We start from the raw sequence: 27,927 nt of genomic DNA, 5'->3' as shown, positions 1-27,927 counted from the left end.
TTAACTTAACCATTTACTAAACATTTATTGAAATCAAAAGTAGTTGTTGTTGTTGTTGTTGTTGTTGTTGCTGTTCCTGCTGTGGTGGTGGGGGTTTGGGGATTCGAATCGATACTCCAGTCGACAAATCAAAAGTTAAACTTGCCTAAAAACTAATTGCATTCTCCTTCTGCTTGTGAATATCGGCTTGAAATCGGGTTACGAGTACGAGTGTAAGTGTTGAACAACGAACAATAAAAAAAAAATAATCATAATAATAATTAGTGTACGTATCCAATAATATGTATATAGTATCTATAGTCCAAAGTGATTAACTGATAAATCGGCTGCATTATCCTGCGACTTGTTGCAAACTAAACTACGATACAATTCACTTTCGATCGATAAACGATAAACAATAAACGACAATAGATTAAAGATTAAAGATTACAGATTAAAGATTACTGATTATTGATATAGCATTAGGGTGGTGTGTTCACAAAAGTAAAATTAATAGAATAGAAAAACATAGGTACTTCTTACTAACTAATTCAATAGTAATAGACAGTAATTGGGTGCCGTGTGTGTGGTGGTGGGGGTGTTGGTGCTGTGGATGGGTGGGTGGTCAACCCTATTCATTATCCTTCGCCGTCCATGTTTCGCAAAACACAATTTGTCCGTCAGAAACAAACAAAAACAATACTCTTTCAAACGAAAAAGAAATCTAAATATCTATATATATAGATATAGAAAGGCGGGGGAAAAAAAAAACGATTTTCTATTAAGGCAAATCAGGTTAAAGCGATCGATACTCTCTCGTTCTCTCGTAATTAAGTTTTAACATAATATTGAATATAAAGCTGCCAAAGCCATGTACATATATATGTGTGTGTGTGTGGTTGTGTGTGTGTGTCCTTAAAGTAAATTCTAATTTATGGTTTTTTTTTTGTTGTTCTTGCATTAAGTGTGGGGGAGGGAGGGGGGAGGGATATATCCTATAATTTATCAAATGGTTTGCTGAATTTCTCTCCATCTTCCTTTCGGTTACTTTAATAATTATTTTATGCAGTGTGTGTTCCGTTTTTTGGATTCTCCCCCTCTCCACTCGCCACTCTCTCTCTTCTCTGGAGTAGAGTGGTGCCCTTTTTTGTTTTCTTTCTGAAAAGCTTCTGTTTTCCCTCAGATAGAACAAACAAATTTAACTAAATTCCATTTACAAATATGATTTTGTGCACTCCTCCGCCCTGGGGCCGAGTGCCTTTTACAACATTATATTATTCTCATCTTGTGGTTGTGTTTCTGTTTCTGTTTCTGGTTCTGATTTTTGTGTGTTCTCAATTATAATTCTTACAATTAATTTAACAGCTCCACTCCCCTTTCACTCTCTCCTCTCCTCTCCGCCGTCGCTGGGTGGCAGAGCAACGAGTGGATCGTGGATGGTGGATGGTGGAGTTCATGTCATAGCATCCACAAATATAGGGATCGCCTGGTTATACACTATATATAATTAGATGATTACAAGCTTAAGCTTCTATTCCGTAACTCTTTTTCTTTCTTCTTTCGGTTCCTCTTTCTGTTTCTTCTTTCTTTCTTCGTGTTGATGTGGATTGTGTTCTGTTGCTTGTGGAACAAGCTTCAAGCATAAACTAGTAAATGCTAAACAAATAGGACAAGGTTGGGGGGTTGAGGGGTTCGTTGAGGGGTTGCTTAGGCAGCCGTGTCCACCTCCTCCACAATGTGATTGGGCGGCACCTCGCTGCTGGCCCCCGATGCTGCTGTGGCTGTGGCGGTGGTTGTTGTGGTGGATGTTGTGGTATTTGCAGCTGCTGCTGCTGCTGCCGCCGCTCCTCCTACCGCTGCGGCTCCTCCTCCGGCTGTTCCCTGGGCAGCAGTGGCCACCAGGGCACTCACTGCACTGTACTGGGCGCCCGCGCCCACAGAGGCAGCCTCAGCGCCCGCACTGGCCCCCGCAGCCACATGGCTGACATTGACCGCGTAGGGTCCGCTCTTCAGTTTGCGCGCCTCGCGCTTCTGCTTGTGCTGCTGCATGACCAGGCGCAGCTGGTCCATTTTCGACTTGGTCTTGAGATTGTCCAGCTCCTGGGTGCACTTCTGGCACGTGTGCTCCTTCTCGCGTTCGCGCTCCTCCCCGCCGGCCACAAGGCGATAACGACAGCTGCAGCCATTCCCATTTCCATTCCCGTTCCCATTGCTGTGGATGGAGGCCGATGTTGCTGTTGAACTGCCGTTGGCATTGCTGCCCTCCAGGAGGCAGCAGCTGTGCGCGGACTTGGACGATGTGGAGGCGGAGGATAGTGCTGCGGCGGCGGCTGCTGCTGCGGCGGCGGATGCCTTCGATGCGGAGTAGCCGCCAGTCAGGGCTGTCGACACGGCTGTGTATTGGTGGGCGCGACTGCACTTCACGCAGTTGTGGTGCTTCGATGAGTACTGCGGAGGGGGGAGGACGATTAGGGGATTAGTTTTTGGGCTCTCAGGAGGTGGGAGCTTCGGATCACTTACAATTTTACCGCGGGATCCATGATGCAGTCCACTGACTGCAGCTCCTGCTGCTGCAGCAGAGGAGGAGGTGGATGCAGACGAGGATCCGGACCCACTGGAGGCGGAGCCACCACCCGTGCCGCTGGGTGTCTCGAAGCTGATGCGCGCCGCGCGACTGTACTGGGGCGTGGCACTCAGCAGATCGTTGAGAATGTGAATCACCGTCGAAATGTCGCGCTTGGGGCGACCGTAGCGGTCCTGCAGGGCGGGATTTAGGGTGCCCGAGAAGGTGCCAGAGTAGATGCCTTTCCCATGGTTCTTCATGGACTCAATGACGGCCCCGGATCCGCCCTTTCTGGGCGTCTCATCGCCTGCACCCCCCGAAGAGCCGCCGGCCACGTGGCTGCCACCACTGCCGCCGGACCCCGAGGAGGAGGAGCCGCCGCCGCCACCGCCGCTGCTGGGGCTGCTCACACTGGCCCCGGACAGATCGATCTTGTTGGTGAACACCTCCTTGGAGAGCTTGCGCAGCGTCTGGGTGAGATTGCGCGATGCCTCGGCCAGTGTCCGGGTGTCGGACACACCCAGCGATGCCTCATCCAGCTCTGAGGAGGCGGAGCCCGAGACGGTGGCCTGGGGCGTGGTTGTTGCCACTGGAGCTGCTGTGGGTCCTGCTGCTCCAGCCTGCTCCTGCTTCCGACGCGATCCCGACCCCGATCCCGATCCCGAGGCGGAGAAGGCGGCGGCATTCACGCACGGCTGCTGGTAGAACTGATTCTGGCTGCTGTGGCTGTGGAAGTGGCGGTGCTTGGAGCGCGCAATGCGGTTGTTGCCCGTCTTGTGCATCATCGAGTTACCGGAGAAGGTGACCCCGAGGCTGCCGCCGCCGCTGATGCTGCCGCTGGTCGTGGCCGAGGAGCGGGATGCAGCGAAGCCAATGCAGCTGTCGGGGCATTTGTTAGACCTGGGTGCCATTGGGGCGGTGGCAGAGGCAGAGGCAGAAACAGATGCAGGTGCAGCAGTGGAGGCAGTGGAGTCCGTCGTCTGTCCAGCTGGCGGTGTGGCCAGGCGCGTGCAGAGGCACGACGTCAGCTTGGCGGCTATCGGATCCTGTTGGCAGCCGTTGCTGCTGCAGACCCCGCCACCCGATGCTCCTGACGAAGCGGAGGCGGAACTGGAGGTGGAAGCAGGTGCAGTGGCAGGGTTTGCGGTGGAGCTGCAGCTGCAGCTCGAGCCCGAACCCGAGCCCGAGGGAATGTTCTTGATGCCCGTCATCTTGATGGGGCTCGAGACGAGATTCGAGAGCGATTTGATGGGCGACTGCTCCAGCAGGCTCTTCCCGGTGGCGGGCCCAGCTGACGATCCGGAGGACCCAGCCGATCCGTTGGCTGAGGCGCGCGTGGTCTCCTTGAGGGCAAAGCTCTTGACAATGTTTTGGATGCCGCCCTTGATCAGCAGTTTGGTCAAATCGGGTGCATTGATGAGGCCCTGGCCATGTCCCTGGCCCTGGCAATGTCCCTGGCCCTCCTGCTTGCCCCTGGAAGCACTCGATCCTCCCCCTCCCGTGCTGGAGCTGGAGCTGGAGCTCGTGTTGGTGCTGGGACTGGAGCTGGGAAGCTCAACGTACATCTTGCGAAGCGAGGACATGCCCCCGCCGGTGCCGGCGGCCACCGCCGAGGCGTTGTGATGGTGGTGATGGTGATGGTGGTGGTGGTGATGATGGTGATGCCCATGCCCGTGCCCGTGACCGTGCCCGTGCCCATGGCCGTGCGCGTGGCCGTGCCAGGAGCCGTGATGCAGGCTCGGATGCTGATGGCTGTGCACGTGGCCATGCCCGATCTTGCCAAGGCGCTGGCCGGACGGCCGAGCACGTGTGTGCGATGATGAACTACTGTTGGATGAGCCACCGCCCCCCACCAGCACGGCTGAAGATCCGGCGGCGGCGGCGGAGGAGGTGGAGCCGCCGCCGGCTGTCGAGGCGGCGGCTGCAGAAGTCGCGTTGGAACTGGAGCTGCTGGAGGAGGAGGAGCTTCCACCCGCAGAGGCGGACCCGCCGCCGCCCGAGGCGGACACCACAGTGGCGGCACTCGGATTGACGGTGCTCAGCTGGAGCTGGATGAGCATCATGTGGTCGCCCAGGCGCATGCTCAGATTGAGCGGAGTCTTGCCGCTGAGGAAGTCGTTGACCTGCGAGTCGTTGAGCGATTCAAGGGCCTGCATCACCGTGTTCTCCGGTCGCTGGGCCTGCAAAAAGGAAAGCGAAGGAAAGGATATTAGATGTGTGAATATATTCGGGAATTTACTGCTTGGACCGCTTAACAGTCTGCCCTGCACTACCCTGCCTTGAACTGCTTCTGGTGCACTGCTTCTCCTGTACGTACTCCTTGCTTGGACTGCTTGCTTAACCGCACTTTCCGCCACTTTCCGCCGTTACATAACGAGAGTTCGATACGCGGGGGGAGTATAGCATATAGTGTATACTCCCCTGCCCCTCCCCCTTTCCCTCCACACCCACCACAACATTCCAGAAACAGAACCAAAGCCAGTATAATATTTGCTTTTGCTTTTGTCGCTACGTGATTCAATGCACTGCCTTTGTTGGCTCTTCTCTCTCTAGTCTCAGTCTCTACTCAAATAAAACAACAGCCGCGCGGTACGGACATTCCAGAGACTGGAGATCCCGACCGCTGATCACTCCATCCCGATCTTTTGAACCATTTCCCTGAGACAGGCTTCGATCTGGAGGCAGGAGAGCTTTCACTCCCTCCACAAATCGCGTATTCAAGGGCGACTCAGGGGTCGGACGCTGGTGGTCTGCGGTTAATTAATCATTTTCTTTCCATACATACAGATATACATATGTATCTGACAGATGCACTGTACTCAAGACAGAGTGCCAGTGAGAGTCAGAGCCCCGCTTGGGGGTCAATTTTTATTGACTCTCGGGCTCTGGGGCTCTGGTGCTCTGTCTCTGTGACACAGTGACCCAATAATATTCAAATAAAGAAACTCAACTGATGGGAAAACACGACATTGACGCTACACCTATACATGGCTACATCTCCACTTTCCCTTCGCCGCATTTGACGCCGCAGCAGACCTTATGCAACCCTACCAAAAAAAAAAAAACCAAAAAAAGTTTCCCCCAAAAATGTTCGGCCTAGCAACCGGACGGACGGACGACAAACAAAGCGAAGCGAAAAGCTAGTCTTCGGGGAGATCGAGGCTTTGGATACTCTCACAGAAAGAAGGAGGATCTCCCTGCGATTACATCGTTTCGTTTCATTTGCTTGCCTTAAGCCTCTCCTCTCTCTCGGGGAAAGGGCATCTCAAAGGCTAAAAAGGCCTCGATGCGGTTCAGGCCTATTTGGTGACGTTGCTGCTGCGTGACTGCGACTGTGACTGTGACTGTATCCATGGCTGCTGCCAGCCGCTGGCTAACTGTACCAAGGTCAACTGACGTCGTCGCACGCAACTTACGTCACCTCCCCAGCTCCAGTGTCGGCGTCAACGCCTGCGTCTGCGTCGTGGACAGCAGCGAAATCGAAAATTTCAAATTTCAAAGCAAAAACAAAGCCAACGCAGGCGGCAATGCTGTAATTTATTAACTTTTTGCAAATTGAGTGGACGTTTTCTCTCTTTTGGTTTTGACTTTGTTGCTTTGGTTGTAACTTTGTGTTCAAACCGGTTTTTAAAGGGGGCCTGGAGGTGGAGGAGTGGGGGGGGGGGGGGGGTGTCTCCATTAGCCGTGTGCCAAAAATCAGATAGCTATCATCATCATCAGCTCTGTCGTCACTAAAGATTTCCGTCATCTTCAGGAGAGAGAGAGAAAAGAGACTCCCTCCTATCTTCTTATGTATATGCCAGCAGTCACGTGCTGTACTACTTGCGTGAGGCTGTGTTCTGTGCACTGCTTGCGTTGGTGCGTTTTACAGTACAGCACCATAACTGTACTGCTTTATGTAGCATGCATATATATATTTCTGTGCCTCCCTCTTCTTTATGTTGCGAAAAAAACAACAACAAAAAAAGAAGTGTAACTACTGCTTGGCGGCTCTCTCCACTAGTTTCAGATGCACTGTACTGCTTGCCGTGCATACATTTCTCATCCATTCCACCATCTGCCCCTCCTTCAGCGCTTATTACTGTTTAGAAAACAAGCAGTGAACACGCACTGTTGAAGTTACAGCGCTGCTTACATCTTGCCCATATGTACTGCTTCGTGAAGTAATAGCTGCACTCCTCTCCTGCTTGACCATGTTTTCAGTAGCCCTATGTCCGTCTTGCACTGCTTGATGGCTCTTCGAACAATTGGGGGGACATGCAAAGAGTCTTGCTAGAGCTTCCGTTTCCTTTCCCAGGCCTGTGCCTCCTTCCTCGTGCATCTTCGATCGAGCATCAGCGGGCAACAAAGCGCTAAACACACACACACACAAGCAACTTTGTTCCTACACATATGTATGTATGCACTTAGATACATAAACTGCTTTTTTTTTTGGACTAAGCAATCTTTTCTTTCTTGTTTTTGTGTTTTCTGCGTTAGTTTCTCTCTCTCTTGCTATCTGTTCGCGTGTGTGTGCATGTATGTGTGTGTGTGTGCGTTCCACGTTCGTGTTTGCTGACCATGAAATTATTTTTATTGCGTAGCTTTTTGTGGCCTGCCATTTCAATGGAAGTTTTTTTTTTCAGCGCACTTAAAAATTTGTAACAAATTAAATTGGTCGCTGGCCGGCGGCCTGTGTTTGATAAGAGTAACGGTACACAACTGTTTAGCAGGGCGATCGCGGCAGGGGGGGTGGGGCGTATTAGTTGCACCCCTTTTTTTGTTGTTGTTGTTGTTGTGTCTTTATTGCACTAGTTCCAGGCACTGGCACGGGGACAAAGACAAAGACAAAGACCGGCGCCAGTCCCAGTGGGCCCTGTGTTTGCGTTCATTATCTGGACAAGCAGTGCGTCAGTCAGCACACAGTTTGAGGGCAACTGGAGCTCGTTGTGAATTGGTTTTTCGGCTTAAAAATAAGTTTATCTAAAGACAAATATATGCATAGTTGTGCCGGTACTTTTTTGTTGTTGTTGTTTGTGAAAGGCATGTGTCATGGGAGTACCCGCCGGGGGTCCCTGCCCCTGTTCCTGTCCATCTAGTGAGCTTTGATCCTCTCTCTCCCTCTCCCTCTCTCTTGTCAGCCCCCTTTTTCTTATCAACTTGATGATGGGAAGTTTTCTGTGCACTTCGAATCGAATCGAATCGAATCACAAGGCGCCACAAGACGTATTCCAACAACAACAGCGACAAGTGAATTCCTTGGGCATTTATTACTCATGCCCCCAAAAGCAATTAAAGCCAACTAATAATAGCCATTTGTAAGTGGCAACGCGGACCCTGTGCTCCCCAACAAAATCAAAAGCAATAGAAATATAAATATAAATAGAAAAAACAGCAATAGCTTTGGGATTGCGAATCGATTCCACAGAAATGATAAATATACATGAATATACAGCTACAGCTACAGCACAGCTACAGATACAGATACTTGTATCTACTTTTGATCAAACAGAGAAAAGATACAGACAGAAGAGAGCGACAGAGAATGATTGGAATGTTATCAATCGGAGAATTCTGGTATCTGGAATGGAATGGAATGGGTCATCGGGGTACAGTCATCTCCCCGACTCCCTCAAGACGTGTCTCTCTCTGCAAATCTGTCGCAGATCCCCCCCCCAGCCACTGATCATGGGCTGATTGCAGATGAAGCAACTGGCAGACGATAAACCGGATGGATACACGGAAATTAAGTGAGCAAAAGCCATTTTTTATTTATATTTTTTCTTGTGTATTTCCGTTTCATTCCATGCACAACTTGTTGACGCATAGTGGATAGTGGATAGTGGACATCATGCGGGGCACATGCAGATTATGTTGCATCTGTGAGGGGAAATGATATGAGTGTTTCAAGGAGTTGCTAGCCAAAGACTCGTCCGAGAAGAGGGCAAAGACAAAGAGGCTAATAGAACTGGTTAATAACCTGTCCACATCCTTCATCTGCCGCCTCCCCCCCAGATCGTGCTGGTGCCCAAAAAGAACAAAACATACAAAGGACACATAAATTTTGGTCTGTTCTGGGGTCTGGTCTCTGGTCTCCATGGCATACATATATCCACGCATCTGTAGAGATTTTCAATGTTTCTTTGGCTTTTTTGGCACTTTTAATGAGCCATAGCATCGCACCACCACCACTGTTCCAATTCCATGTCGTTTCATCTTTGTTGCTTTGTCTTTCACAGCCACTGCCAGCTTCACCAGCATCCAGCGAGCGCCCTTTGTCTGCGCCTTTTGTCTTTTGCTTTTCGGCGCGATTAATGCCATTAAAAATCATTTTCATAAATCTATGCAGCATCCCACTCGTCTCGGCCCCTCCTCCCCCCTCCCATCTAGTGTCCAAAAGGCCAGACCCGAAAGAAGAGTTAATTAATTTGACAGGTAAACGCCAGCGCATCATTTAAATGGCATAAATAATAAAAACGAATCGAAACGGAACGGAACGGAAGGGAAGCGAACGGGGAACGGGGTAACCACTCGACAGATTGTGGCCTCCGACGTTCTCCTTTCCATTTCTTTAGCTGCCACCCACACGCTGCGACAGTCATTCGGTTGTTGGTGGTGCCAAAAATAAAGAACAGGGGGATCCATCCCACATCCCCCAGCCCCCAGCCCCCAACCCCCAACCCCCACCCTGACAGCAATGGGTGAAAGTGTCGGCCAATTTCGATATAATCGCACAGTTTAGAAACAAAGAACGTGGTCTTTGCAGCTCTGTTCCATGCCACTGGTCCAAAATCAAGTGCCATTTCCAGCTGTTTCACTTCTGTGAAGAAAATACGTCCCTAATTCATGGAATCAAAGATTCCTTCGAACCCCTGCCTAATCAAACAATTTAGAAACAAAGAACGTGGTCTTTGCAGCTCTGTTCCATGCCACTGGTCCACAAGCAAGTGCCATTTCCAGCTGTTTGGCTTCTGTCCCTAATTCATGGAATCACAGATTCCTTCGACGCCCTTTCGTTGATGGGAAATTCTGTTCTTATTCTTGCTGTTCCCCGTTCCATTCCAAAATGATTCATTGGTTTAAAATACGCGTTCCTCTTCCAGCGTTCCCTGTTCCTCCCTTATCCTATTCCTATTCGTATTCATAATATCGGTATTTATAGAAAACTAAGCAAAATCGAAAGTTTCGTCATCAGCCTCCTCCCACCCACAACACCCACTCATCAGCCTGGCGGAATGATGACTATATAGACTCTATACAGTATATTTGGTGTTGCCAAGTCTGCAGTGCCCCCCCCCCCTCCCCTTCCCTCTCCCCACGCCCAAGCAGCACTGCATTTCGTGGCGATAATAAACTTTACAAAATATTATTACTGTTAATAGCAGCTGAAATAATTCCCCCTCTCTCACTCATTTCTCTTTTTTCGCTGTAGATACAGATGTATCTGTGCATCTGTATCTGTACGGAGGGGCGGACGGAATGTGTCAAGATAAAATTGGAGCAATATGCAAATGCCGTGACAGATACATATATACATTATATATCGGGGTTGGCCCGTACTACTATATTTAGGGGGCATGTTCTTGTTTATTTATACTTTTCTTTTTCTTAGACGAAATGGAAAGGAGTACGACATACGATGCTGTGCAGAGCAGAGGAGTATGCCTTTGGCGGTCACCTTTTGGGTTACTCATCCTGAGAGAGCGAGAGAGGGAGGGGGGGAGATCCACCTGTCACATGTTAACACACATTTCGCAGAGGCGGGGGCTGACGGGCAGCCTGCCACCGAATTGCAAGTGTTTTTCGACTTATTTTTTGCTTGTTTGTGGCGTTAATTAGGAGGCGGCAATGGCACTGACTCACACGGCGAGCAGAGCACAGTCCAGGGAGCAGGGCCACCTCTTTTCCCAAAAACGGGGATCAATGGATCAGGTCACACCTTTTCCAACAGCTGACACGAGCATGGTCATACCTTTCTTTTACAAAACTGCGCCACCTGTCGGAAGGGAAGGCGGGTGCTGCAGTTCCCCCCCTGCCCCCCACAAGCCCCGAATTTCAACAAATACAAAAAAATATATATATAAATAAAATAAAAACAAAACAAAAGAGCAAGAATCAGCAGAAAGAACAACCTAAGAGAGACGCAAATTGTTAATTGGCTATTTAAACATTTCTTTTCGGTTTTTTTTTTGTCTGTGGATTTTGGTTGTTTTTTTTTTCTTTTGCACGAATATATTGCAATTTCATTTTGTTTTGTAAATAAATTTTAATCAGCTTTTTTTATTGACTTTCCAGCAAGAGACAAAGAAGTGTCCGTCCCGTTCCGTCCCGTCCCTTCACCTCAGCGGAAGAGGAGCTCGAATTTGAATTTCGGTGAATTTCGAGCCGCGTGCCTCCCATTTCTGCTAGCGCTCGATGATCCAATCGCTTAGGGGAACATTTGTACGACTGTGAACCGGGGATACACTCTTCTGCAGGCAATACTGATAATTTGTTTCTCTTTTTTTGTGCACATTTATGGGAACGTATGTAAATTTACCTTCGGTTTGTGCTGTTTTTGTGCTTTGGATTTTATTTTGTGTTGGTTTTTTTTTATGGATTTTTCGTGCACGCCAAAATATTTCTTTGTTCGCATCACGAAAATTGCATGAAATTTTATGTACGTGTGAGACACGGAGACGGACACACCCACACGTTGACAAGTGTGCTTTGAATGCAATATGAAATGAAATAAATATTCAATATTTCACCGAATTTGGTCACATTTTCAATGACTTTGAGGAGCCCTCAAGTGAAATGTATCCTTGGGATTCGCAGGATTACGATGCCACTTCATTCCAAATATTGCAAGATTGAGGAATCAGTGGTTTCACGTTTCATTTCACCACAGCTTTCCATATTCCAACATCTACTTTTTTTTATCGGCTCTTTGTTTCATTCCAGCAAACCATTGTGCCATTCCATATTCCATAACCCAATTGGGTTTGGATGTGGGCCGTTTCGTTCCACACGTTCTCTTATGGGCCTTCCAAGAGAACAGAAAAGAGTCCAAGTTTCCCCAAAACCAACTTGAAACATTCTTCGTTTCATTACACACATTCCATCATGGGAAATGTTCCGTGTTTCCTTTCAGACTTTCTTAATCAGGCCGTTTGGGCTGTGACTTTTGCGGAGCTCAAAGATGGGCTATCTTTCTGGTGATTTTCTTGATGTTCGTGCAACTTTTTCCTTCATTGAAGGGAATCAATTTCACACGTTTCACATGAACATTGAGGGAATTTATACGCAAAGAGGAGGTGGAGGAAAAGAAACCGAAACTAAAGCTTAGACTGCGAAGAAAAAACAACGCATGAGGTAGAAAGAGAGAGGGAGAGATAGAGAGTAGTCTCTCAATCAAGATTGAAGGCGATTGACATGGCTTGGATAATAAAACGGAAAAAGAATGGACCCAGAAGAGAGCCAAGAGATCTATGGAGCTCATAGCTCATAGCTCGAAACGGTAAACGGTACATCAAACGGTTGTGTGTGCCGCAACCACCGCGCACACGACGCGCAAAAGTGGGCCACAAGTGGAGGAAAAAGAAGTGCAAAGAAGAGAGAGGGGGAGAGAGAGAGAGAGAGAGAGAGAGAGAGAGAGTACTCGCTCCCCTCAATATCTCTGTCTATCTTTGCATAATCCGTATTTCCACTCTTGTTGCCATGCACACACACACTGCTTAGCCGCACTGCTTACCTCATCCCAGACTGCTTACAGCAACAGAGATGGTGATGGAGAGGGACAGCGGGAGAGGGACAGCGGTAGAGAGCGAGACAAAGCTAGGGCCATGACGCGCATACAAATGCAAACTTGACCTTTAGATGGCGTCGGTTGTCGCATAAATTTTCAATTTCAGCCAAAAACTTTCTCATTAAAACAACGCACAAAGAAGCGACACACAAAGAAACCTTCAAGGGGTAGAAAGAGACAGACAGAGAGACAGAGACGATCGCTTCGAACCCCCGAAAAAAAAGGCATAGTTTTATTTCGATTCACAAATTAAAGGCCTGGTGCACTGCCCCACTGCCACAGCCCCACTGCCTCCTGTGGTGTGTGCTCCATCCGAAAGTAGGCTAAAAACCCGTTTAGTAAGAGTCCAAATCATCGCAACAAAATGTCTGTCTGTCTCTGTCTGTGTCTGCCTTTGTGTCTGTGTGTGTGTGTGTTTTTTTTTTTTGGTGTGTAATAAAATAAATATGCAAAGAAATTCAAATTAATTAATGTCAAACAGCTTTTGGCAAACGAACGAACAAATGACGAACACATGAAAACGATCAACAGCAGCAAATCGAGCGGAATGCAAATGCAAATGTCAATTCGCAATCGAATTCCAAGTCAAAGTCGAGTCCGAGTTCGAATTCGAGTTCGGAATAGAATTAGTCACAAAGTCCCAAAAACGAGAGACTAAATTTGGGTTTAAAGTCTCCCTAGCTTCAATCTGCAAGCCAACACATCGATAACTGTTTGATATATGATCGATAACTGTTCGATATATTATCGATAACTGCTTGAGAGTGCGCAAAGTGGCTTTTATATGGCTACATGCTATAGGAGAATGGAATTAGTCACAAAGTCCCAAAAGGGATGACCAAATTCGGGTTTAAAGTCTCCCTAGCTTCATTCTTCCAGCCAACATCGATAACTGTTCGATATATTACCGATAACTGCTAGAAGTGTGCAAAGTGTGCTTACTATTCTACAGGTTATAGGTTCCTGGTTTGATGCCTACGAATCCTGTACTTTTTTCCTCCTGTTTTCCCTTGCTATTATTTTTGTGGTAAATTAATCGCGATTCGCATGATGTTCTTGCGATAAACTCAATGCTCAGAACTTACCAGTAAACCAGTTTCGACATTTGGTATTAAAATGATCTTGGAACCATCCATTAAGTTGTGATCTTTGAGTGTCCCATCCTGTAGTTCTCTGCAAGAAGAAGGCAAATGATAATTGGTTACATTAGAGAGAAAGGAAATATATAACTAGAATAAAAGCAAGAGGCGTGCAACAGAAATCCCAAACACTTCAAGGTACAGTCACACACAACAAAAACGTGGAGAGAAAGAGAGAGGGAGAACAGGAAAGGAGACAGAGGGACTGGCAGACAGGCAGGCGTTGATTTGCTGCTGTCAACACTCTCGCGCATGCGCAATGAAATTTCAAGTGACATTTCATTTCAAATCTGAACAAATCCGAAAGATCGGCAGGGGTCAAGCAGCACCAATTGCTACCCTTTCGGATCCATCCGATACGATTACAGACTGTTGGGGAATATATTCGAGTACCCCTTCAGAGAGAGGATAATTCAGGGGCAAGCGAGGCAGACAATTAAGAAGACATCAATATCGATGCGTTTTTTGCCACTTCAACAACAACAAAAAAACGTTGTATTTCAATTATCGAGAGACATATCGATACAGATGTATCTCTGAGATACATATCTCTCTGTTTTGATAAATAACAAAGTGGGAACAGAGAATTTTAGTCAGAATCGAATCGAGAGAAGGGTAGAATCGGCTCTTCAGGACATGCAAAGATATGGCATCATCAATGTTCCTTTCACCTTCATTCTTAAGCCTTTGATTCATTGTTCAGCCTTTGGTTCATTCTCCATCCATTCATCCCTTGATGCATGCCTCGTGGATTCACTTTACCGCCTCAAATGTTGCCAGACCTCATAATCAGCTGCAGCTTGCACTACTTGTCCAGTGTTGCCCCATGCCTGAGACAGTGTTGCCCAAACTCTGCCACTATCTAAGGTATGCGCAAACACAGGAGCAAACACAGGGTTGCAAAACCTTGGAATGAATGAGAGTCCAGAGGCGGTGGGGAAGGGGGGTGACTACTCACTGCTCTTTAGAACTTTAGCAACAGCTTTTTTGTCGTTGTTTTTGCAATATAATCCCCACACACAGCACTGGAGAAATACGACAAATTGTCAAATTGCACTCTGATCCGCAGAATAAAATACGAGCAAAGCAGGGAGAGGAAGAGGAAAGAAGAGAAGAGGAGAGGAGAGGAGTAGGAGAGAGTAAAACCTAAACGACAATTTATAAGCGCACAAGCAAAAAAATTAAAGGTTCAAGCACTTTACAGGTTTGCCCCCACAGTCGGAGCGGGGGAAGGGAGAGAGACAGAGAGAGAGGGACAGGGAGAGGTAGAGGTGCCTGCTGCTGTTACTGTTTTCGGGTTCCCCCACCCGTTGAACCGATCTGTTATTTTTGCTGGTTTTTTCAATTCACATTTGAAGATACAATGTGTAGAATATCTTCAAGCCGAATACTGTTTATGCCACAGCTATGGAGCGGCACGGAGTGTCCACACTTTTCACCTGCAGCAGCATCAGGTGTTGAACAGCGCCCAACAGAAGTGGCCGCAGCAGGAGGGTAGGAGAGAGGAGGTGGGAGAGAGGAGGTGGGAGAGAGGAGGTGGGAGAGAGGAGGTAGTAGATAGGAGGCAATGGCAATGCCAGCAGCAAATAAACAACACAGCTGGCTTGACTTGGCTTGGGCTATTTGTTGAATTCTGTTGAACTTAATAAATAAATAAATGTAAGAGACGGTTAAGAGGCGTTCTTCAGCCAGTCAGGGGGTAGGGGGCAGGGGGTGGGCGTGTGCATGAATTGTTTAATAAACAATTGCGTCTGCGTCTCTGTGGGTGACGCAATGCTTAGCTTTTGTCTGGCATGAATCGAATCGGATCGTAACTTTGGCAACGTCGCCAGGGCAATGGCGGAGAGAGAGGAGAGGAGAGGGGAGAGGAGAACCTGGAGTCGCTCGGAATCGAATTTGTGCACAACGAAATCGAGTTGAGAAAATTATATTCTATTTTGGATCGATCATATTTCCGAGATTTCCTCAAAAACTCAACGGGATATTGGAGGCACTTTAGGAACAAAAAGTTCCACAAAACATATGGGGGTTTAAGAGTTCTTTTAGGGCCGCCGAACCGCTATAGGTATATCGTATAATCAATGTCGATGCAGAGACAGAGAACGAGTCCTGCATTTGTTTTGGCTAGCAACGCAGCTCAAGGCGACCCCGTGTGCCCACCCATCAAGCCATAACAGAAAAAACGAAGCTGGAATCGAGTACAAAAGAAGAACAAAAAAAAACACGAGGCAGTGGCAGAGAATGCCCTGGCGACAGGTGGGCATACACCAGAGAGAAAGAGAGAGAGAGAGAGAAAGAGCCAGGGGCTGTTGTCGCAGCTTCGCTTCTGTTGCAAAAGACAGAAAGAGAGAGGTGACTGTACGACTGCAGAGAGCAGAACATTACTTAACTGTAATTATGCTCCAGAGAGAGAGAGAGAGAGAGAGAGAGAGAGTATGTGTTGGTCAAACAAAAAACACACACACACACAATCCAGAGGTGTATTTTATATCTTCAAAGCTATAAAAATGGGCTTTGGGCCATTGCATCAGTGCCGTGCCTGGCTTTAAGCAGAGAGAGAGAGAGAGAGAGAGAGAGAGTTTGCTATCCGATGCGGTAACCACCGGCAACACCAACATAAAACGGTAGCCATGGAGCGCGAGAGCGAGCAACGAAACGAACCGAAGCGAAGCGAAACGAAGCAAAGAGAGCGCATTTAATGACTGCATGCATGATTGATGAATTGATAAGATTTCGGGCTAGCGGGCTAGCTGCCGCTGCCGCCGCTTGCTCCTTTGCTGCAAGGCACCGAAAACCGTATTTGGGTCAACGAAAGAGGCGTGGCAGCAAATGTTGCACGCAACCTCATGGACATGGTATACACACACACACACACACACATACAGGAGTGGGGGGGGAAATGCCGCAACGTCACGCATAACGTAACCAAGCAAAAGCCGGCCCATCACGTAAGCGGAGTGTAAGTGTTTGGTCTTCTTTCCATAGATTTTTCTTGGCAAACGAACAGCCCAGACAGCCAGCCAGCCAGCCACATGTTGCAATATTGTCAGCAGCCGCAAACGAAACTCACCACAGAAAGAGAGAGAGAGAGAGAGAGAGAAAGAGGAGGGGAATTGAAGCTTTAAATTTGATTTTTCTTTATTTCTTTTTTCACGAAATATTACAGGAAAAAGCTCTCTTAAAGCCTCACACGAGGGGGTGTCTGTGTCTGTGTCTGCTGCCGGCGTCGCTGCTTTTACGCAATAGGCAGACGACGCGACGCAAAACGAAGGCCAAACGACGAGCCGCCGTCGCCGTCGCCGCCGTCACCGCCTCGTGGCCCGGGCCGAGTACTGGCAGCCCAGACAGACAGAAGGGGTGGGGGAAGGGAGTAGCAGCTGAAGGCATAGACAGCGTTCGGGCGTGGGAGTGGGAGGTGAGAAAATACAAGACGAAAAGGGAATAGAAAATTCAATTGGCTTCAGGGACCAAGCCACAGAGGGCTTCTCAAACTGTAAACCCTAGAGGTGTGGCCTCTAAAACTGTACAAATTAAAGACTTCGCCCATAAAGCAGTTCATTGTCTTTTGCTATTTTTGGGGGATACATAGAGCAAGTTTCCATCAGGAAAATTCAACAACAAAAATACGTATTTTGTATTGAATTCACTTATATTTCGTATTTGTATCTGTATCTGCAGGTCCTACAGTTGAGGTTAGGTTTAAGTTGCACCCCTTTCACTCTTTTTACACCTCTCTGCGGGCAGAAGACAGAACCGTAGCCCGAATGTAATTTCAAACCGTAAAGAAAACCCAAGTGAATCTCCCCTTTTGTTGTCGTTAAATTCCACCACCCTGCGGCACAGACACATGGCTGCCACAGGCACTGCCACAGCCACTGACGCTGCCGCTGCGTAAATTATCAGGTTTAGTGCCTAGAAATATGTACAACATACAGCAAAGGAAGAAGGATATAGATGTACATGTATATACATCTGGATTTGCCAGCTATGTATCTAGCCATCTCTCTCGCTCTTTCGCTCTCTGTGTGCCTCTGATGCCGTGGCACAAGGGTAGGCCTATCCTTAAAAGAAACAACATAAAGGCGACGGAGAGAGCGCAAAAGAGAGACGAAATTGAAGCTGTGCACTGAGAAAATTCCACCAGCAGAGCAGTGGTGGAGCCAAAGCAGTAGAAGTAAGCAGTTCAACAAGGATAAGCAGTAAAAGGAAAGGAAGCATCTACAGTTACGCACTTTAAAGCGAAAGACGCAGAACCGCCTTTCCAACAAGGCTCAAGGGCAACTGTACCACCCCCCACACACCCCCCCACACACACGGAGAAAACTCTGATTGAACCTTAAATAAGGAAGAAGCCAGGAGACCCTTTTTTCGGTTTATTTTCGAGTCCTTTCATGAAAGAGAGCTGAAGAAGAACGCCAGCAAACCTTTAACATTTTCTAATTAATCGAACCGGATCCCCCCTCCCCTTCTCGCCTCCTCCATACCCATGGAAATCTGAGAGAGGGGACAAATTTAATAGATCTGGTTTTGAATTTCGTTATTTCTTTGTTTCTTTGTTTGTCTATTGTTTATAGATTGTTGACTATTTTAATTTCAATTTCGAGTTATCTTTCATCGAGTGGAGGAGGAGGAGGAGGAGGATGAGGACAGGCAAGCAGATAGCCGGAGGAAAGAAAAGTCAACGCGTGCTACAAGAAATTGTTGATTAAACAACAATACCAGACGCGACAGCAAAATCTTGAAACTGAAGAATTTTCGCCGACCATTGACGAAATATTTGCCAAAGATATGAGGAAGTGTTTCTCGTATTTGTTGTGGGATACATACAAAGATACACACAGATACACAGATACACCGAAACGTGATAGCCGAAACAACAGTAGATGCTTCGGACTTAAAGATAGCTGGGCAAATGATACTTTTCCACATACACACTCGTATAGAGGGGTGGGGGGGGATCCCCCAAGTGCAGTCAAGGATAATAGTACTAGATCCTGTGGGATGTCCCGCAATCGTGTCGTTCTTAAGGAATGTGTCCTTTCGCTTAGGGGAAATTCCCCTTCATTTGACTACAATTTGCAGATTTCTTTTCATTTTCATTTCACTTCCTTTTCAACCATCATTTCTTTCGCTCTCTCTTTGGCCACATCGTAATTGTGGTGTAGATACTTTGGTCTTTTTATGGCAGATACTAAAACATTTTGATCCCTATGTATATGTATCCCCCCGATGGCTTGCCACCCCCTGGGGCAGAGGCTACTTTAAAGTCAACTAATCCCAGGCTCTGATTGCCGGGAACACCCATAAAAGGAAGCCTGCTTGATGCATGCACCATCCACCCAGAACGGGTGGGTGTCAGCAGCAGCAGCAATTCTATTCAGCTTTCACTTGGAAGAGGAAGCTTTTCCCTGACATCTCGCCCTCAGCCTCATCCCTGAAGGGGGGTTGGGCTGCAGCAACCGCAGGCCATTCGTCCGCCCATCCAAGGCCCAACGCTGGAACCGGATGACTTTCATTCATTTCCGGCCCAAAAAGCTATTGAAAATGTTTAGGGGAAGATAAACGGGGGGGTGGAGTGATTGGAGCGGGACGGGGGGTGGGGGGGATGATGTCCAACCAACCCGGGGACTAGAACCAGGAACTGCCATTGACCATATGCTCCTCGGGTGCCTCTCTCTCTCTTGGCCGCTCTCTTTCGCCTCGCTCTCTCTCTCTCTCTCTGGTTGTCGCTTTTTTCCACCTAACCTCAAACCCCAAGAGCATTTTGTTAAAGCCTTTGTATAGGCCAGAGGGGAGGGGGTCATAAAAAGCACACGCTGCAGCAAAAGGGTTAAAGAAAAAGGGAGAGAGTGTGAAAGAGAGAGAGAGAGATCTGCTGGGAAAATCGATGGAAACAGCTGAGGGAAGCTGTGCAACAAAGCTGTGCCTCTCCACCTCAATACCCTTTTTCCACCGTCGCTTTTTTTTTTATTACTATTTATCCCCACCGATGGAATGTTTTTGGGGGATGTTCGAAAGGCGTCGGTGGAAAAGGTAACATGCAACGGTGGCAAGGCATTTGCATGCAGACAGAGGAGGCTCAAGCAAAGAGAGGAACAACGACTGAGGCAGAGCCAGAGCCAGAGGCAGAGACAGCGACAGCGGCAGCGGCAGCGACAGCCAACAGCATCCATAACAAAGACAAAATCAAACAAAGAAATCAACGAAAGGGCGGCAGCGGAGGGGAGGGGGGTCTGCGCAAACAATACAAACAAAAAATCACAGCAAAAAGCGAGCAAAAAATCAACTAAAAATAGCAAAAACAAAACTCAAAGAAGAAGAGAATGCAGAAAAGGCAAAACGCCCACAGCGGCGGCAGCAGCAGCAGCAGCAGCCCCACCCGCCCACAAATGATTCTAATTTGAAAAAATAGAAATACAACGGAAAAAAAAACTATTGATTCAGAAGGTTGCTATGCTGCTGCTGCGCTGCTGCTGCGCTGCTGCTGCGCTGCCAGTTAGCGGTCGTCGACGACGACGATGAAGCAGCAGCAGCGGCAGCGGCCACCGGAAGGCATTTTGCGAAAGGGCAAACATTGAAAATGCAAATATAGAGAGAAAGAGAGAGAGAGAGAGGGATTTGTGTTTTAGAACAGCCAAGGTATATAAACTCTAAAGGTGGGCGGCATTATTACGGCACTGCGTTACCGCTCTCTTACCGTTACAATTACCAGAAAAAGACTCACCTTACATTCATATACCCTGGACACTGCACTGCGCTGCGCACACAAGAGCAACAGAGGGAGGCGGGGGGGACACAGGCGGCGACACACTACACTGCACAAACAACAATTGCCGGCCGGCCGCAACAGATCAAGATGTGTAGAGAGAGACAGAGAGACGGAGAGAGAGAGCAGCAGAACAGCAGCAGAGAAGAGAGCACACATGCGAGGCTGCATGCGAGGGGCATAGCAGAGAAGCAGTGGAGTGACTCCCTCTCTCTCTCTCCCTCTAATGACGTTATTGATGCCGTAAGTAGTTGCTTTTTGTTGTTGTTGTTGTTCTTTTTTGTTTTCATTGAAAGTAAATACCCGATGATGCTGACGCTGACGGCGACAGCGACGCCTGGAATACCCTTCTCCTTCTCTTGCATGGGAATGCAAAATAAACAAAGGAAAGACTAGGCTATAAATGTATATAGAGATATAAATGTATCTACTACTGTTGCCATGAGAGCATCTCAAAGTCGGTTATCCCCAGTCAAAGAGCGCATTCCCCAACTTGTTTTATTCCCACCCTCCCCTCCCCTCCCCTCTCTGTGCCACGGAATGAAAATATAGCCGTAAATATGAATGAAAAAAACCAGAATCAAAGAATCGATCTATATTTATGTGGATAGGGGGGGAGGAGGGGGGCGAAACGGCCACGATTTCTACGATTTTCAATGAAGTGTGAATATCATAAGCTGGCCCACGATCTGCAGGCATCGTCTATCAATCCTTTTCTGAAGAAGAAGAAAAAGACCTTCGCCCAAAGGCTGCTGGTGGCTGGTGGGTGGTGGGTGGTTGGTTTACAGTTTATGAGCAACATTTTGATATGAATTTGCATAAAGAAAACCAATTTGTGATGCGTTCATTTCCCGGTAGACGACTTTTGGTGGTTTGTGCCTGGTTTGTGGCATGGGGCATGGAGGGTGGATGGATGTCAATGCACCACCAGCGAGGAAGCGGCCATTACCACCAACAAGAAGGTGTCTTTCTCTCTGTTCCATAAATAGGATGCAGAATGTACATCGTATCTGTGGCTGCCACTGCTTCCTTTCAGGCGGCTGCTGCTGCGGCTGCGGCTGTTGCATGCAATTTGGCACAATTAAAGATGTATGTATCTGGCAAATACAAGATACACATTCTGTGCCTGTGCAAAAAAACATGCAAACGTGCCGTTAGCTTCGATTTGGACATTGTTTATTTTTGTATCTTTCAGATACACACACACAAACACACACACACACAGATATAGCCGCAGAGATATGTATGTATAGGCCCCGGAACACCTTAAAAAGCCCCCAGTTCCCACCGAAAGCAGAGAAACTACCCACTCTGCGCCGCCCACTCCCACTCCCACTTCCCACTACCACCATCCCCATTCCCATTCCCAATTTCATTCCCATTCACCGTTCAAACCATATTCTGCCCCTCTGTCTCTCTCTCTCTCTCTTGCTGCTTTCTATTTTTAATGTATAGCGACTGCTGGCAACTTTGTTGCAACATGCGATGGTTGCGGGGGGGGCAAGCATCTATCCCTGTATCCTATCCCAAGTGGAATTTTGTATTCTAATAATTCAATGGATGAAAAAAGATACACACATATGTAAAGGAGGGCAGCGCATGCAGCAGATCAAGCAGTCTACACTGCTTACAGGGTATCAAGCAGTGCCATCGATCGAGCAGAGCCCCATCACCATTTTGGGCGTGGCGCCATCTAGCGCCGTACAAAGCCAAAGCCTGGAGGGCAGCCATAAACAAATGATGGACGACCCTTTAGAAGCGTGGAATGGAGACGGAAGACAGGAGACGGGGTGCCGAGGCACACTTGTGGGGCTTGGGAATTGGCCAGCAGAGAGCGAGTGAGTGTGGTGGGAAGGGGTAGGGGGGGATAAGGGCAGCAGGTGATGGCTTCAGTGACTCTCCCCCCGCCCACCACCGCGCTCCGACGGACAGACAGACTCTGGGTGTTACTTTCCCAGAAAGTAAACGAGTTTTCGTATACAAAGAGGAAAAGGGAGAGAGGAGGGTGAGAGAAACGAGAAATGTAGTGCAGGGTATGCCCCTCGCTCTCTCTCTCTCTTGCCCAAAAGGACAGGCAATCAGAGAGGGAGAGAGAGAGAGCCCAGGCAGCCGCTTAAGTCTTGTGTAACCTGATCTTCACTCAACCTCTCTTCTCTCTCTCTTCGTCTCTCTGCCCGGCTAGAGATTGATAGAGGGAGACAGCAGCAGCAGCAGAACAAAGCATCGTCTCGTCTCGTCTCGGGCACGCTTCCCAAACAACATCTCGCACTAGTCGTGACTGCTCGCTGCCGCTCGGCTTCTCGGCTGCTGCCTAATCAACGACAAACAACGCAAAAAAAACGAGCTAACAAAAAAAAAAAACTACGCAGCAACTATTTTTTGGTGGGGGAGGGAGGGAGGGCACTGGGGATCGGTTCGGGAAGGAATGGCAGGGGGAACCTGTGGGATTCTGCAAATTTTTAGAGGGGAAGCCCTCTGAATAGGGCGAGGCGAAGATTCCACGCTTCTACAACAACAAAAGCCTAGTACTCGACAAAACTCACCACACACACGCACAGAGAGAGAGAGAGAGAGGGAGAGGGAGAAAGAGAAGAAAAATAAATACACGCGCCGCTAACTGATGACGTCGCAGAGGGCAGTGGCAGAAGTGAAAGAGGAAGAGGAGGAGGGACCCTACCCGACCCCAAAATGCTGATCGCCTGCCTTCATCCCACCCCTTCCTCCGTCAAGCGGCGTTTCAATGGCGTGGATGGATACCCGTTTGATACCCTGCAAAATGCAAAGAAACTTTCAAATGATTCTAGTCATTGCCTGTGAACAGAAGAAAATCACTCGGACTAAAATTAAAACTGTTGTTGATTATAAAAGCAGCGGCACAAGCCAAAACAGAACGACGCTGTAGACTGTAGACACTGCTTTGTGCTGCTTTGTTCCACACACAATAAAACGTACACATATCTCTATCTGAAGAACCCTAAGGTGACATGTGGGGCGCCTTTGGCTTATGTCATAGCTGGAACAGCCAAGCACACACCTTGAGAGTGCGCCGTGCTACAAAGTACTCGGTAGAAGTGGAAGTAGTGATGGGGGGGAGGGCGAGGCTGATAGCAAGCAAATCTAATCTATAAGAATTTTGTTGTTCTAATATGGTATTTCCTACTTTATGCAATGTGCAGTGCAGTATATGTATGTACCCACAAAACATAAATAAATAAAGAGACTACCTTCTGGTAGATGCTGGATTTAGTATTTTATACGATATATACTAAATGGTATCGATTTGGTGCAGAATATTGAATACCATATTGTAGGTTTTTTTTTGTTTATCTCTTTTTGGGTGTCTGCTTTCAGCGCACGTGTTAAAGGGTTGCTGTTGATGGTATAGATCATTTCTTCTTTTATCATTCTGTTCTCTGTTACTTTTCTCCTTTTCTGCTCTCTCTCTCTCCGTCTTCCTGCTTCGCTTCCCACATGGGCAATATATTCATGAGGAATGTCTGGGTTGGTTTAGGCTGGGTTTTCATTTTGGGTTTGGTTTTTCGTTTTCGGTTTTTGGTTTTTGGTCTCTGTTTCAGTTTCAGTTTCGTGTTGGGTTGGGCTTTGCTTTGGGTTTGGTGGTGTTTGGGTTCGGTGGTGACTTTATAATAAATGCCTCTCACAGAGAAATTCCCATTCATTCCCATTCATGTGTGGCAGTGCCACATTGTCTTCATTTGTTGGCTAGTTCTTTCCCCAAGTTGCTGCGCGTCTTCTAGCTGGTGGTTAAATGAGGGTTTTCCGGCCTGCTGCTGGCAGTGGCGGTGGCAGTGGCAGTGGCATTGGTGGTGTGAATAAGCTTTCACCGAAAGCCTTGTTTCTTTGCTACTTTCGCTCTGGTGGTGGTAGTGGTGGTGATGGTGGTGGTGGTGGTTGCTGTTGTTATCAGTCCTAGGCCATGCGGGGGTGGCATCTCTATGGCTGCCTCTCATCTACGGGTTAACGATGCATGTGTGTGTGTGTGTGACATTCAAACAAAGAGAAGCCCAAGTCCGTTTGCCTCTGTGTCCGATAAGCGCAGCCTGTCGGTCGGGTCCGTCCACAGCATCATCGTTATGAAGCAGAGGCAAAATTAAGCCGATGAAGAGGACGGGAGAAACCAAGAACAAAGGCACAAAAAAATCTTCTCCACACACACACACTCGCATAGGCTGTATAGAAAACACACCACGCACACACACATACATACACATACACATGTGACCACCGCGCCGGTTAGCAGCGCTGCCCAAGCCGACGCTGCCAGGCAGCATTAAAACATGAAAAACGAAGAGAACTTCAAGTGGAAGAAGATGAAGAGAGAGAAGAAGGAGAAGCAACCGTGACGCCATTGCCCATTTTGCTTTTGCTTGTTTTTTTTTTGTTTTTTTTTTTTTTGCTGTAAAGTGGCATAAAACAGATGCACCAACAGACAGACAGACAGACAGAGAAAGAAGAAAGAAAGGCAGCAGAAAACCAAATCAAAAAAAGGATTTCAAGAATCAGTCCGACAGCAGAAGAAGGCACCAAGAAGAAGCCGATAAACACCACAGTAGAGAAGAAGACAGATGTGGGCACAAATTCTTATCAGTCAAGTTTTGAGTTTTTTCTTCTTTTTTTTTGCAGAAGCGGCAGACAAAGGTAAGATAATGGGCAGATGGAGGGAGCAGTAAGATACACATCTCTCGCTCTCTCTCTGTCTCTCTCAATTAGAAATCTATTTGCAGAAAACACAAATGAAGGGAGAAAGGGGCGGGAGGGAGACGGATGCACAATGTCTGAGTACAGTCGTCTGTCTCGTGTGACGGAGGAGACGGACAGAAACCCGCATGCATTATTGTTGCGAAGCGACTGAAAGAGAAGCCACTGTAATGCGCGAGGACTCATACTCATACGCACACACACACACACACACACCCACACGAACAGCAAGGGAAAGGGAAATAATCAGCAGAGCCTTTTAACAGCTCACCAACAGAGGATAGGCAATAACAGCAGGCTGAACAGACAGTAACAGTTAAGCGGAATAGGTAGAGCGAGAGGAAGGGCGGCCGGCCGCCAAGCCATTCAACTGTGCAAGTAATTGTTGCTGGGGAAGTAACAATAGAAAAGGAGAAAACTCCACCGTTTATGCTGATTAGGAATGTACAATTCTTGAGGGTACAGACAGAATGAGTGGGAGAAACGCAACAGTAACAGCTTCACTTAACAGCGGGCATATTAACAGTTCTTCTTCTGCTGCCGCTGCGGGCCCCTCCATGCAACTAGTTGGCGGCACTGCTACAGCTCCTACTCATTCGTTCGCTCTTTCTCTCTCTCTCTTCACACAGACACACACACACATACCGACCGACTCGCTTTGCATTTTCTGTTTTTGTTTGATTAATTTTTTTTTTGTTGTTTTTTGCCGGTTTCGTATTATGTGCCGGACATTTTCCCCCCTTTTTTTTGTGATTTTTCTCTCTCTTTCTCGCCGTCTCTTTCTTTTGCGTTGTTTTGACTAAGCAACAAATTGATTATGAAATCGCTTTGCCCATGTATATATATGTGTGTGTGTGTGTATGTCGTCTCTCTTTGTGGGTAGATCAATTTGCACTGCACTGCACAATCCCCCACCAAGCCCCTGTTATAGCACTTGGCCCTTCAAACGTTTTTCTTTTGTTTCTTTTTTTAGTGGATTTTTTGGAGGTTATATCAATAATAATAATCATACCCATAACGAGAGAGAACGAGAGAAAAACTAAACAAAGAACGAAATGGACAGGGGCTGGTTTGGCCAGAGCGTGGAGCGAAAGAGAGAGCCCACAAATAAACGATAATCAAAGGCAGTTACTATAACAGAGGCAAACAAAATAGCCTATGCGGGGGGGGACAGAGCAGGGGAGAAAGCAAAACTAACAGTTTTGTGGGAAAAAGTGGATGAGAAGGGTTAAAGCAGTTTAGGAGTAAGCTGGAAAATGTTGAACGTAGGTTTGGTTTCATTAATGGCGGATCAATACTCACTTTTCACGGTGCAGCAGACATATGCGATCCTTTGCCACCTTCAGCTTTTTGGCGATGATCTTCTTGAGGCTCTCCACGTTGATGTGCGGCTCCACGCTGACGGCAAAGTTGCCGCCGGTGGTGGTGCTGATATTGAGGTTAATCAGCATGCCAGCGTTGGAGGAGCCACTGCCACTTCCACTTCCGTTGCCGTTGCTTGTGGCGTTGCCATTTACACTTGTTGTTGTTGTTGTAGTCGATGATGATAAACGCTGCAAGGCGACGCCGTTGCTGTGGCTCCTATTCCCGTTACAGTTGTTGCTGCTGGTGCCGTTAGTTGTGGTGGTGCCACTGTTGTTGTTTTTGTTGTTGGTGGTGGTGGTGGTGTTGGTGGTGCTGCCACACCCAGCATTTGGCTGTGTTGCCGCTGCTGTTGCCTCATTCTGGGCATCGGCCGGGGCCGTGTTCGTTGTGGTTTTTGTTGTTCGCTTATCCATTTTCGATCCGGAACGGAACTAGGAGAGAGAGATGGAGCGATAACGCTCTTGCTTCTTCTCTATCTCCTTTCAACGCACGACACGCACGCACACACACACACCCACCCACACGCAATCACCGAAAAGCGGGTGGCACAGGCAAAAAATATTTAAAACAATTATTTGATATGTTGCAGAAAACGGCGGGCGGTGGATTGATTTAACAAAAAAAAAAACCGCAGAACGGCGCAGAAATGTTGGTAATGGAAAAAATCGTAACGGCACACGCGGCTGCTGCTACGGCGACTGCGGCGTTGGTTCAATTGCAATCGATTTTCTATATACACCACACCTTACGCACACACACACGCACCGTCGAACAGAAAGATGAGAGGCACAGCACGCACGACGTAACCGCTGCCGTAGCGTAATGCGCAATGCGAAGCGACGCGGCTAAAGGCAGTGTGTGGGGCTGTTATGTGAGGGCCGACGAGGTTGCGTTTGAATTTACTGTTGCTGCCAGTCACACGCACGTCCACGGCAATGCTGCAAATTGTTTCTTCGTACTTTTGGTTTGGGGCTTGCCACTTCGTGCAACTGTTTTCGCACCGATTCAAACTGGGCTTTTTCTTCCTCGATCTCCGCGCTGCCTATTCTCTATTCTTTGCTTCCTTGCTTCTCTGCTTTTCCACTTTTCTCTCTACCTCGACCACACACACACACACAGTCGGCTTCAAGTCGCGCACCAGGCAGTGTGACCGCGGACTTATCGCTAAAATACACCGTCCGATCCACGGAAATATATCAAAATATAGCTTCTTTTTTTAAAATATACTGGAAATATACTGACGACTGAAAGTTATATTTTACGAATTCCTCGTTTTTGATATGGAATACCACTAGCTATCTAGATCTCTCGCCCCAGCCCACACAGTGCTGCTCGATTTCTCGGCACACGACTCTGGCCCATAGAAATTGAATGTTGCCAGCAACATTCAGCGTAAGAAAACCCATACCCTAATAGCCCATTATAAATTGCGACTCATTTGTTTGTTGCAGGAGAGAGCAGCAGTGTGACCATCTGACCCTCAGAAATATACCGTCTCATTTTCAAAATAGCCCCCTTTAGTCAAAAAGGGGGCCGAGTTCAGCCGCGCAATGTTATACTATATAATATAATATACTATAATAATACTAATCATTATTCTGCTAGATCCATTCTATCCCACATTTTTACTTAT

At 47.6% G+C, this 27,927-nt stretch overlaps 1 protein-coding gene across 1 annotated transcript; it reads right to left on the bottom strand.

The window, feature by feature from the left end:
- Positions 1 to 27,696, bottom strand: stx (ubiquitin-like domain-containing protein stuxnet). The gene is made up of 4 exons (XM_033381945.1): positions 26,232 to 27,696; positions 13,394 to 13,481; positions 2,500 to 4,722; positions 1 to 2,427 (listed from the first exon to the last, which is right to left on the bottom strand). The coding sequence occupies exons 1-4, from the start codon at positions 26,705 to 26,707 to the stop codon at positions 1,687 to 1,689; spliced, it is 3,528 nt and encodes a 1,175-aa protein (XP_033237836.1). The 5' UTR covers positions 26,708 to 27,696; the 3' UTR covers positions 1 to 1,686.
- Between the last annotated feature and the right edge of the window lie 231 nt (positions 27,697 to 27,927).

This window comes from Drosophila pseudoobscura, chromosome X, assembly GCF_009870125.1.
Source record: "Drosophila pseudoobscura strain MV-25-SWS-2005 chromosome X, UCI_Dpse_MV25, whole genome shotgun sequence".
In the NCBI taxonomy this organism is placed as follows: Eukaryota; Metazoa; Arthropoda; class Insecta; order Diptera; family Drosophilidae; genus Drosophila; species Drosophila pseudoobscura.
The sequence above is the reverse complement of the archived record's forward strand: the minus strand, read 5'-3'. Positions and strand labels throughout refer to the sequence as shown.

Excerpts from the sequence above, each read along its gene's own strand:
- stx (XM_033381945.1), bottom strand. The coding sequence starts at position 26,707 with ATGGATAAGCGAACAACAAAAACCACAACGAACACGGCCCCGGCCGAT. Across the intron at positions 13,482-26,231 it reads TGTCTGCTGCACCGTGAAAA|AGAACTACAGGATGGGACAC; the intron begins GTGAGTATTGAT and ends TTCTTCTTGCAG. Across the intron at positions 4,723-13,393 it reads ATGTCGAAACTGGTTTACTG|GCCCAGCGACCGGAGAACAC; the intron begins GTAAGTTCTGAG and ends TCCTTTTTGCAG.